Source organism: Gymnoscopelus microlampas (genome assembly GCF_963454915.1).
Source record: "Gymnoscopelus microlampas genome assembly, chromosome: 10".
In the NCBI taxonomy this organism is placed as follows: domain Eukaryota; kingdom Metazoa; phylum Chordata; class Actinopteri; order Myctophiformes; family Myctophidae; genus Gymnoscopelus; species Gymnoscopelus microlampas.
The window spans coordinates 41,401,714-41,415,239 of NC_139947.1; the positions used below are offsets into that span (position 1 = coordinate 41,401,714).

Here is a 13,526-nt window from a genome sequence, read left to right on the forward strand (position 1 = left end):
CACACACACACACACACACACACACACACACACACACACACACACACACACACACACACACACACACACACACACACACACACACACACACACACACACACACACACACACACACACACACACACACACAAGCTCTTACATGAAAAATGAATTTACATTACACAGTTTGGTGACAGTTGATGTGTAATTTGACCACCAGGAGAATAAAATAATATTGACGTTGACATTGATGTTAGAGCTATAAGGATCTCATCCTGAGTGGATATGATTCTAGGAGAGGTAACAAGCAGAAGTGGCCTAAATGACAGTGTGTGATGCAGAGATTTGTCCCTACTTGGCTCCCGTAGAGACACCCATGCTGGAAGGTGAGGAGGAAGAGGGTGTTCGTCTGTGGCACTTGGTGAAGAGCAGTGAGGAGCCAGACATTCCTAAACATCGTAAGAGCAGCATGAGAGAGAGAGAGAGAGCTAAAGCCATCCCTGAAATCTACTTGACTAGACTGCTGTCTATGAAGGTACAGTACACACACGCCTGTCTGTCTGTCTGTCTGTCTGTCTGACCAAAGCATAAATTATTAGTCACATGACTGTGTAAAAAAAGGCAATAATAATATAGCAAAATGCAATAGGGCCACCTAAAGAAATCAGTGATGATAATACACGCAATAACAAGAATTGAGTATAATGAGAGCCAAAATGAAAAGGGCAAACTTAATTGAACAGTGAAAAGCAATTATCTTCCCTTGTTGGTTCCCTGGACACCCAACATATATTAGAGTTTGTCCTTTTTTTATTGTGTCTCAAATTCAGCATATACTGTATTTTATTACATGTTTGGCTATTTCAGTGTATTTCACAGAAATTGCAGTGGAAAGTGTAGCTCTGTGTAGAATGTAAGCACCGCCTGCCGTCCCTGGGTTGACAGGCCTGTCTATGACGACCAGTCTCCAGAGCCAGGCTTGCCCAATTTGTAACCTCCTCCTTCGCTGTAGCTTCGGGACTCAGTCACATAGCATTACCATCCGGCATAGGGGGGACCAGGCCAAACGCTCTATTTATTACCTATTTCTGAACATTGAATCAAAAATGTTCCTATACTGTAGATGTATTTAGTAAAGACTTAGTTGTACTTGTAAAATAAATAAAAAACTGCTGTGAAACAACCTTTTAAACCAGGTTTTCTGACAGCATTTGCCAATTTTAACACAGAGGTGTTCCTGATCTGCTGCTGATCGGGAACACGCTGTGGGCTAACCTGAGGCAAACTGAAGCCTGAGATATATTTAGTTTTGCAAAGGTGTAATGCAATGGAAATATCGTAGTGACAGGCTCATAACGCGTTGTGAGTATAGAGCACTGAAGTCTGATTTCACTGCCACTAGAGGGCGCTGTTTCATGGGTTCGTGGCTTTATTTTTTGTGTTGAAATCCCCATTTGGGAATCTTAGATCACGTCATATAAGAACTGTGTTCAAAACATAAACAAACCACCCCGGCGTTTTTGTCAGGGGGGTGGCTCTGCATCGTTTATGATATTCATTCATATTTGATACAGCCTGTTTCTGGCGAAAATGGAATGAATTCTGCCTTAAGAAGTCTTAAGAACTACTACTTCCGGGTCTGATATCACTGTTCCTACAGCAGCCACGTTCATGGGAAATGTAGTCTTTGGGTTGTTTGACTCGTTTCTAGTGTTTATAATGTGTTACTCTTTGGGTAAATGTGTACGTTTACACCTTCAGTCGATGCTTTATATCCATATGAGTAAAATCGCCGGGATGGTGTGTTTATTTTTGGAACTCAGTTCTTATATGAAGCGATCTAAGATTCCCCAATGAGGATATCAACACAAAAAGTAAAGCCACGAACCTGCGAAAAGCGCCCTCTACTGGTAGTGACGTCAGGACTTCAGTGCTCTATAAATCAGCCATAAGCCTCAGAACGAATTGGCTGCATACAACACACACACACACGCACACGCACGCGCACGCGCACGCGCACGCGCACGCGCACGCGCGCGCGCGCACACACACACACACACACACACACACACACACACACACACACACACACACACACACAGAAAAAGAAAGCAAGCTGGTCTTGTTAATTATTAATTATTAATTATTATTTGGAGCGGATGTTGGCCTATTTCTATTTGGCAGGCATTATATGGTGGTGGTTTTCTTTCCTTGGTGTACTATACTGTACTACTACATGCAGTGTCTTGATTGTATGTTTGACCCAAATAAAAAAATAGATGTTTACTCAGTGGACCCCAGACTTCACTGCGATATAGAGCACTGGATTCTGTGACTGATTGGAAATGTTTATCCAGTTTGTAATTGGAATGTTTCTATTGCAGTTTTTACTTCGATTTTTTTTATATTTAACTGTATAATTGTGTGCGTTCTAATGTAACTGTCTCTAAATTGAACTGATATTTGTGCTTGTGGTGCCTATATCTTTTATAATCCTTTTTTCTTCTTTTAGTCTCTTTTAGAACTCTTGGCTCACACAATTTTGAAATGCTGCCTAACAGTCTGTCCTATCAAGCTTGCTGCTTAGCATAAATGTAATTCCATACCTGGTTACTGTCAGGTATTTTCAGTTAGTGGAACCATGAAGACTTCTGTCTCATGGATATAAATGAGGAGACATTACAGGTGGAAGGCGTGATTTAGATTTTTTTGCACGCCCAAAATATGTAAGTTTCCCCCATCTCCTGACATCACTATATCACATTATTCATGTTGCTCCCATAGATGGCGGCAGATCTGTTTCCACAGCTGAAAATATTGTTGCCGTCACGTGACCTCCAACTTGCTTGTCATTTAAATGGCAATGTGTCAAGGTGCAAGCACACCTAACTCTTAAAGGGAATGGGAGAAGACACTGATTGGTCTAAATGAAGTTATGCCCAAAACACACCCATGACTAATTCAGAGAATAAACACAACCCCTTTGCGCCTCGTAGGGTAATAGGGTCCTCTGTCTCACTCTATATCTGTTTGTCTCTCTCTCCAGGGAACTCTCCAGAAGTTTGTAGATGATGTTTTCGTAGCGATCCTCAACACCAAACGTCCTCCACCAATTGCTGTTCGGTATTTCTTTGACTTCCTGGATGACATGGCAGAAAAACACGGCATAGATGACCCGGAAACTGTTCACATATGGAAAACTAACAGGTACAGTATACCAAAAAGAAGCTATCCATATAGAAAACGTAATGGGTAGACCACCAGGGAAATATACATTAGGGATGGGCGGTGGGGCATTTATTGGTAAATGTGTACACTGGAAATGTTAATGGTTATTTGCAGTTATCCGTAGCATATGACATATCTATACAAAAATGTGTCCGTGCACATGAATCATGCACCATTAACTCCTTCCGACTCAGTACAGAGTAGGATGGCTTGAAATATCCATATAGCACTGGTTGTAGAAACAATTGATTCAGGGTTACTATGCCATCTTGGTTGTTGAAATCAATGTTTCCGTGTTTTAAGCAGATCATGGTTGTATTCTTTTTGGGGGGCCTGAAATTTCAGGCTGCCAAAGCAAAGAAAAGTCTGATATTTAGGACCATTTAGGACATAAAACATAATTCATAATGTAATTCATTGAGATGTCATTGTCTTGCATTGTTGCTTGCTTTTAGATGGCCTGTCCCTAATGAGTGTGTTGCACTGTTAGAGCAGCACAGTACGGTGCAGGGAACAATTATATAGTTAAATTGTTAAATTGTCAATATGCTTTATTGGCATGAAAGTCACATGAATCATGCATGAAACACTGACTCGCTCTCTCTTTGTGTGTGTGTGTGTGTGTGTGTGTGTGTGTGTGTGTGTGTGTGTGTGTGTGTGTGTGTGTGTGTGTGTGTGTGTGTGTGTGTGTGTGTGTGTGTGTGTGTCTCTCTCTCTCTCTCTCTCTCTCCGTCTGTATCTCTGTGTGTCTGTCCCTCCAGTCTCCCTCTGAGGTTTTGGGTGAACATTTTGAAGAATCCTCAGTTTGTGTTTGACGTCCAGGTGACAGACAGCATGGATGCCTGTCTGTCTGTCATCGCTCAGACCTTCATAGACTCCTGTACCACCTCAGAACACAAAGTAGGACGGGTATGTACCCGTCCGTCTGTTTATCTATGGCTCAGTGTTTTATTAGCTATGTGTTCTTTCTTTTGCATGTATCTGTCTGTTATATTAATAATATTTAATGCTTTGTTTGTAGGACTCCCCGGTTAACAAGCTGCTGTACGCCAGGGAGATCCCTAGATATAAACAACTAGTGGAGAGGTCAGTACACTACACAACACTGACGTGGTACTTTTCAGTTACTTCAGTCATATTAACTGTATATGACTACTAATGTACAGTATTGTGTAGTGATAATGACCCTGTGTATTACTGATGTAGGACTGATGTTGTATTGATGTAATACTGTTTATTTGAGGTACTACAGTGATATTGACCCTCTGAAGTATTGTTGTAGTATTAATGTTGTATCTGCAGTGCTGAGATGTACTGTAATACTGTGTATTTGTTTCAGGTACTACAATGACATCCACAAGGCAGCCTCAGGTTGTTATCAGGAGATGAACTCTACACTTACTGAACTGTCAGGGGTTAGTAACGCACGCGCACACGCACACACGCACACACACACACACACACACACACACACACACACACACACACACACACACACACACACACACACACACACACACACACACACACACACACACACACACACACAACATTGTCCACAATGTGTTCATTCTGGTCTAATAACGTATATTATACTGTAGAGTGAATATATTTTCATTTGATAGTTTACAGTGATTTTGTATTGACAGATGTCCCATTCAAAAGAGATCATCATACCTTTTTATATAATACCTGCTTCTCTTTCTGGCTACCTGTTTGTTTGTTTGTCTGTCTGTCTGTAGAGTTTTGCATCAGAGATGAACAGTGTTGTTGCACTGCATGAACTCTACAAATACATCAACAAATACTATGACCAGGTAAAACACACACACACACACACACACACACACACACACACACACACACACACACACACACACACACACACACACACACACACACACACACACACACACACCCTGCTGGTCAGAAGGCTGTCAAAGTGTCCATTGTGCTATCTGACCTCACTTGGCCATGACATGTTAGGTTACATTGTTAAAGAGCAGGAGTCTGTTTCAGCGATATTAGATCATTATCTAAGTTTGTGTCAATAGAGTAGAGAGAAAGATAGTGACCTAGGATGTGATATAGAAAAAGTGTTTCTCTCATCCTCTCTCCACCTGTGTGCCTCTCTAAACTGTCCATCAGATCATCGTGTGTCTGGATGAAGACAGCGTAGGACAGAAGATGCAGCTGGCCTACAGACTGCAGCAGGTCGCCGCACTGGTGGAAAACAAGGTCACTGACCTATGACCCCAAGGATGACCCCTGACCCCTCGCCTTTGATACCCGGAGGACCTCTCAAGTCTCCCCTCTGACCTTGACCACTGAGAGGCAGGAGGTTTTGAAGCTACATGAGTCAAAGCTTTGAGCGAGTGGTCCAACGGGTGAATAAAAAAAGCACAAAGACTTGAACCTGATCATCTCTGGGGTCATTATAAAATAAACTGACAATGATAGTGACCCCTACGTGGCCATTAGATGACCCCTCTTGTGATCCTGGGGATGAACCCAGTGAACCAGCATAAAGCACAACCCCCGCCCCCCCCCCCCCCCCCACACCCATGAACTTTCACCTTTGTCCAGGAATGGAACTCTTAATTGTACTGGAGAGGAGAGGAGGAGTAGAATGGAGAGAAGACTGTTTGTAGAGGTAGAGACGACACACACTCTGTCTTTACTTTGTATGATATGTCTAAACATCTGTGCGTGTGCGTGCATGTGTGTGTTATATTACTGTATGAATGAGTGAATGCATCGTTGATAGATGAGAAGTTAACCACTTGAGCCCTATTCTATACTTAGGCTATTTGAAAATAGCAGATCTACAAGCCCATGACACGTTGTGAGCTTGCAGATGTGCTAGTTTCAAAACATTTGAAATGAACATTGTTGGGAGGGAAGAAAAAGAAAACTGGCTAAAATAGGGACACCAGGTTGAAAGTGGTTAACTTAGAGTTGTTGTTCTGATAACCAGACTGCTCGGTCCACTCTGTGAAACATTACCAGCAATAAGTTGAGTAGCGTTGTGTTAGTGTGTAGGGTTGAGTGGGTGTGGTATCATTTTATTATTGTCCATTCTTAATTTCCCCAAATGCTAAACATATATTTTTATGAGGCAGATGCAAATTGTGTCTTATTTTTCTGACAGCTAATTATACCAGCCACCTACAGTACTATTAATATATTATTATTGACTACTAACTACCAGCCTACATTTACATTTTAATTTTATTTGACCAAGGTAAAATCACTGATGTTAAAAATCTAAAAAATCTCAAGACACATACAGTACATTCTACATTGGACTAGGGAAAAATATGGCCTCTAACTTGCCCTAACCTTAAAGATTAAAAAAAGAAAAGACACATCAAGTTACGCGTGGAAGTCACGGCAGGATTACTTCTAAAATGTTACATTTATCATTTCCTTTATCTGCTGACACAACAGATAGTCTCTTAGAAACATTTTAAACCAGTTTGTTCCAAACATCTTGTGAGTGACCAATCTACCAGCTTGGTGTTTCAAGTTGAGCTTTTTTTTTGTAACTCTGTTGTTCTGAGACAATCCAACTATTCAATGTCAGGGACTCAATGCCTAGAACCACTGCCTGCACTGCATTATTCCACGACTCTGGTCGTCACTGGATGGCCAACCTCGAAAGCACAGAAGATCCACAAGCACATACATAAGGTTTTGGCATGGGTTTAAGGAATTCACTTTAGTCACTTACAGTAAGGCACTCTTAGTATGGTTACTGTCAGGCAGTGGAGTGGTTAAGGTTACAGTAAGATCACCAGCGTTAATTCATCCATTTTGTTAATTGTTAATCAGTTAATCAATCTGGATACATTTTGTACCCTCTCTGAAATGACCATTGAGGATTTTACAGGTAAGGGCGTGGGGAGGGTGTTCTGGAAGGACTGCTGTCCTTTCTTTGCCTGGCTCCAGACCATAGACCCCACCCAGTCCATTGAGTGAGCTTCAGTCTGATAATCAGACTCTAGGTTGGCCATTTAGTGACAACCCCAGAACTCCTAGCAGGTCCTTAAAATAGTTATTTATGTGTTATTTCAGCTTATCTGAGCAGCATTTTCTGAGGGGTTTTGTAGTTTAGTAATAGTTATCGGAAGCACAGGAACAGATGCGGTGACTCCAGCTGAAGTTGACTCATTTATTTATTAGCTTTTAAATCTTGAATCCAAATAGTTTTTAAATTTGTTATTGAAAGGAACATACAAGCTGAGGCTTTAATAGATTCCATGTCGACAAAAATCTTTCCCATAAATATTACAAAATGATCTACTGCTGTAGCAACAAATACGTTTAGTGGAACAGAAGACAAGATTTGTGGTTTTAGTTCTTGCTGTTTGTCTGTAAAACCACAAGCACATACTGTTCAGTATTACAATGTGCAACACAGCATTAGGAGCCTACGCCCAAGTACAGGGAGCTACTGAATACTAATTGTAGTCTATTGTCATCCATGAGAATCCTGCGGATGTACTCATGTAAACCATGGTGATCAGCTGAACAAAGCCAAACCAGCCTAGCATTCCACAGCTAGCATTAAATCAAGCCTGAACATCCAATAGAAACCTCTGAGCAATAATAATAATAAAAATAATAATGATCAGTTAGTCAGGGAGGTGAAGAAGAAAGAAAATGAGGGAGACAAGGTGTGTGTGTGTGTGTGTGTGTGTGTGTGTGTGTGTGTGTGTGTGTGTGTGTGTGTGTGTGTGTGTGTGTGTGTGTGTGTGTGTGTGTGTGTGTGTGTGTGTGTGTGTGTGTGTGTGTGTGTGTGTGGCGCATCACAGAGTGAAACTCTGGTTTGTTTGCTAATTACTAACTTATTGTTTGTAAATAGATTGTATGTACACTGATGGGAAACCAAATGTGCCTTAATTGTCATAATTATTCTACCATGTACAGTCGTATGCCACTGAACTCTGTTCTGTTAGCCAATCAGGCCACCAGCTTTCAGTCTGGTCAGCCAATAAAGTGCAAGTTTCTTATCTGTTCAGCCAATGAAATACCAGCTTCCTAAAGCCCAAGAATAAGAGAAAGGGTGCAACATAGAATTATCTATCAAATATATAAATATCCTGCTGTATACTGGCATCACAACATGTCCTTGTTTATTCACAACTTTGGCCACATATTGTACATGACATAGATCCCTTTTCCGTTAATGGTTTTCTTTCTTTGGTTTTAGATTGATTGTAAGTTGGTATTTGATCATTAGGTTTGTAATACAGTATGTCATATATTTAGTATCGTACAGTATCGCACGCCTGGATTAAAGTCTAAAAGCAGGTGCATAAGTTAAACGGTGAACATCAACGATAAAAGATAACAAGATTTTGAATCCTGAAAAGTAACAGTTTTGGCCATACTTTATGAGGTTTACGCCCGATTGCAGCGATATGGAATTACAATATGTATGAAGTTGTGAACTGACAATGACACTTTAGTGATGATGACATGCCGGTGAGGTCCTATAAACTAAAGCATCTCATACACAAACTGAAAAGTCTGCCTAAATGTTTAAAACAAGCGGTTATTTCTTCAAACCATTAACTTGGAACCTCTCTATGTTGCTCCATGTGTGTACGGCACACATTTTTATTATCTATGAAAGGTTTGACTGAGCATCTCTGAACCGATTAATAGTCAATTCTTTCGTCCTAGAAACAGTAGATGTCCCATTGTTTCAAAATGGCTCACATCTTTAAACGCATTTCTTCAAGGTATCCAATGGTCTTTTTTGGGGATTCTTATGTTCTCTAATGTGTTCTGTTGTATTTCTGTTATTTCATTGTTTTGATTACTTTGTTTTGCTTTATTTTGACCCCACTTTGGCACTTTGTTTGGGTTTTATTTGTATTGTTAGGATATGATCGGATTACTAAAAAGCATTTGTGTTGTGGGATACTGAAGACAGTATTTCTGGACAATGAGGGTCTTTTTAGAAGCACTATTACAATGTTGCCTCAATTGACTTTTATCATGATACATCTTGAAAGACTCAATGAGAATGATACTGGATATTTCCTGGACTACTGGGGGGCTGTGAAGCACAATTGCAATGGTTTGAAATGACTTTGGTTGATTTCCATGTTAAAGAACTGTTCTTAAAAGGCAATAATGGAACATGAACTTTCTTCCATGTTTATGAGAACAGTGTGTTCTACCTGTAGTATAAGAACAATGTATATGATATTACAAAATGATAGTACTTTTCTGTTTGTGTGGAGCTATGCTGAAGGCAGTCTGGCTCTGTGTCCTCTATAGAGGAGGGATGCAGCACAGGAGTTATCAAAGGATTTCTTTTAATGGCACAAAATACTTTAAATGTCATTTCAGCTTAGTTGGTTTACAGTGGAGAGAGGACACGTTAGAAGTCAAGCACACAGCATTTGCAGTACCTTAATCTCCAGAGATCGGATACATCTGAGAGACTTGGATGGATATATCTGTATTTACTGTGAGGTTTGCAATACACTTTGCTATTATTGTTGCTATTTTAACCATCATTATTATTATTATCCTGATTCTTGGCCTGTACTGCTGTGAATGTCTTCCTGCTAGTAGCTGTACCCCCCTAAACACACACACACACGCGCGCACACGCACACGCACACACGCACGCACGCACACGCGCACGCGCACACACACACGCACACGCACACACACACACACCCCCCTACTGGACTGACTTTTGATGTTTTATGCCTTGTGTGCTTTTTGACTGTGTGTCTGACCTGTAGTTGTAGTTTGTCAATAGACTTTTGCATGCACGTGTGATGATAATGATGCTCCTTGTTGTCTCTAGCCTCCTGTCACCACACACTGACACACACAACTGAACTTCTACATTACACTTCTTTCAAAAACTTTTTTTTTACTGGACTAAGATCATTTGAATGCAAATACGCTTGTTTTTAAACCTCTAACCTACTAGTCTACAGTGTTATATTCAGCCTACTAACTATGACTACTTGTCTACCATACATTGACAACTAGCCTACAGAGTTTTATTCAGCATACCTTATAAACACCGTGGGCTGGTTCACACATGTTTCTCCTTGTAGCAGTATTAATATTACTGATTGATTGAGTGTGCGTGTGCGCGTGTGTGCGTGTGTGTGTGTGTGTGTGTGTGTGTGTGGTGAGAAAGAAGACAGCAAGTTTTAGATTTTTACACCAGCAGAGACTCTGCATGAGACTGCCTACATAGTCACACAGCCTGCTGGGAGTTGTAGTTCAACTAACTTTTGGATTGCAGCTGAGGAAAACAACCAAACACCCCCCCCCCCTGGACCCACACACACACACACACACACACACACACACACACACACACACACACACACACACACACACACACACACACACACACACACACACACACACACACACACACACAAAACCACACCTGGGAAACACCTGAGGTGGCTCTGGCTGGTGGAGCTCTCAGGGTGTTGAGATGAAATATGCTTTTGTCATTTTTAAAAGGGAAAATAGATGAAAAGATGAATTTGTACAAAATGAAAACTGAATAAATTAGTTTTTAGATGAATTGGGGGACTGAGGACGGCCCCTCCTGTGGGGTTTTTCTATGAATATTGTGTATAGTTTTTAACAATAAAAAAATGTGTACATGTGCCTGTAAATATTTTGTGTGATGATGATGAAGAAGTTGAGAATGTTTGTTTTCATTTCTCAGCTTTTAAAATAAAATCTGTTTTTTGTTGTGAAGACTTTGGCCTCCGAGGGAATCAAACAGAATAAAGTTATAATTTTAACTCTGTCCTGGTTGTCTATATTTGTCCAGTTTGGTTTAAGTTTCCGCAGTGACAACACATCGCATCTTGTAGATCAGTTATTTTTGGTAAGTGATACCCTGATGATGGAGAATAAATTCAGCTTCAGAGAAGACGCAGACTGTGGAGTTTCACAAGCACGGACAAGGTACCGTAACGCTCTTATTTTCAATTTATTGTTGAATTATTCTCTGGCTTTAGTTGTATCATGTTCCGTATGACGACTGGTACCCCTGTCCTTAAGGACCACAATGATAGACATCATTGTGTCTAAAACCGGGAAAGCATCTGTGTCATTTTAGATTTTTTAGTTTCAGAACCACTGATATAGCAGTTTTTTCAGAAAACTGCTTGGATTTAGAAGACATTTGTAGAATCGACCTAAGGTCTTAATGAGTTAAACTAAACTCTTTATTCATAAATATCCACCTGTTTTCGTGTCCTAATCTTGTGCAGCAGAACAGGACAGGGGCCTATTACACGAAAGGAGAATTAAATAAGCCTGGATTTAAGTCAAATCCAGGTTTGACAAAGTCTGGTCCGTACAGCCTGGTTTATTCCGTTCCATGAACGCCAACAACGGCTGATAAGTCTATTGACAATTACCGAGAGGAGACCGGAAGAAGGTTGGGGTGTTGGGGTGAGATGGTGTGTCTTATCGATTTTGGTGGGGACTCAACTACATACTTACGCATATAGTAACCTCAATCATACTTTAAAATGTTCATCTTACTGTGGACATGTTTGCCTGAAAAGGAATCTTTGAAATGTTTAATAGTTTTAGAATTGTACTCCTTTAAAAGTTCAGAGATTTATAATGGAGGCGGATGGAAGGTTAGGGTTAGGGTTAAGGGACCTCAAAAAAACTCTTTCACCTAGAAACTCCATTCAGAGTTCAAAAATTCCACAATACTGTGGATATGTTTGCCTGAAAAGGAATCTTTGAAATTTTTAAATAGTTTTAGAATTGTACTCCTTTAAAAGTTCAGAGATTCATAATGGAGGTCGATGGACGATTTTGGGACCTCAAAAAAACACTTTCACCTAGAAACTCCATTCACAGTTCAAAAATTCCACCTTACTGTGGACATGCATGCTTGAGATTTAAAAAAAAAATCATTTGTAGTTTTGGAGATATTTAACTTTAAGCGCCCCATGCATTGTCGATGCGGCAATGGACATTTAAAGGCAGGCTTACAACTACATACTTTCGCCTACTAACGTCATTCATACTTTAAAATGTTCATCTTACTGTGGACATGTTTGCCTGAAAAGGAATCTTTGAAATGTTGCATAGTTTTAGAATTGTACTCCTTTAAAAGTTCAGAGATTTAGAATGGAGGCGGATGGAAGGTTTTGGGACCTCAAAAAAACACTTTCACCTAGAAACTCCATTCACAGTTCAAAAAATCCACCTTACTGTGGACATGCATGCTTGAGATTTTTTATTTTGAAATCATTTGTAGTTTTGGAGATATTTAACTTTAAGCGCCCCATGCATTGTCGATGCGGCAATGGACATTTAAAGGCAGGCTTACAACTACATACTTACGCCTAGTAACCTCATTCATACTTTAAAATGTTCATCTTACTGTGGACATGTTTGCCTGAAAAGGAATCTTTGAAATGTTGCATAGTTTTAGAATTGTACTCCTTTAAAAGTTCAGAGATTTAGAATGGAGGCGGATGGAAGGTTTTGGGACCTCAAAAAAACACTTTCACCTAGAAACTCCATTCACAGTTCAAAAAATCCACCTTACTGTGGACATGCATGCTTGAGATTTTTTATTTTGAAATCATTTGTAGTTTTGGAGATATATAACTTTAAGCGTCCCATGCATTGTCGATGCGGCAATGGACATTTAAAGGCAGGCTTACAACTACATACTTACGCCTAGTAAAGTCATTCATACTTTAAAATGTTCATCTTACTGTGGACATGTTTGCCTGAAAAGGAATCTTTGAAATGTTGCATAGTTTTAGAATTGTACTCCTTTAAAAGTTCAGAGATTTAGAATGGAGGCGGATGGAAGGTTTTGGGACCTCAAAAAAACACTTTCACCTAGAAACTCCATTCACAGTTCAAAAAATCCACCTTACTGTGGACATGCATGCTTGAGATTTTTTATTTTGAAATCATTTGTAGTTTTGGAGATATATAACTTTAAGCGTCCCATGCATTGTCGATGCGGCAATGGACATTTAAAGGCAGGCTTACAACTACATACTTACGCCTAGTAAAGTCATTCATACTTTAAAATGTTCATCTTACTGTGGACATGTTTGCCTGAAAAGGAATCTTTGAAATGTTGCATAGTTTTAGAATTGTACTCCTTTAAAAGTTCAGAGATTTAGAATGGAGGCGGATGGAAGGTTTTGGGACCTCAAAAAAACACTTTCACCTAGAAACTCCATTCACAGTTCAAAAAATCCACCTTACTGTGGACATGCATGCTTGAGATTTTTTATTTTGAAATCATTTGTAGTTTTGGA

General features: G+C 40.0%; 1 protein-coding gene across 2 annotated transcripts in view; it reads left to right on the forward strand.

The window, feature by feature from the left end:
* plxnb3 (plexin B3) overlaps positions 1-11,015 on the forward strand; it is a 105,434-nt gene extending 94,419 nt beyond the window's left edge. For both annotated transcript variants that reach the window (XM_084069279.1, XM_084069280.1), the window contains exons 33-39: positions 348-514; positions 3,026-3,186; positions 3,969-4,116; positions 4,229-4,293; positions 4,547-4,622; positions 4,950-5,024; positions 5,356-11,015. In XM_084069279.1, coding sequence (XP_083925405.1) covers positions 348-514; positions 3,026-3,186; positions 3,969-4,116; positions 4,229-4,293; positions 4,547-4,622; positions 4,950-5,024; positions 5,356-5,460 — 797 coding nt within the window. In that variant the 3' untranslated portion in view covers positions 5,461-11,015. The remainder of the gene's footprint in view (positions 1-347; positions 515-3,025; positions 3,187-3,968; positions 4,117-4,228; positions 4,294-4,546; positions 4,623-4,949; positions 5,025-5,355) is intronic.
* Positions 11,016-13,526: the final 2,511 nt, after the last annotated feature.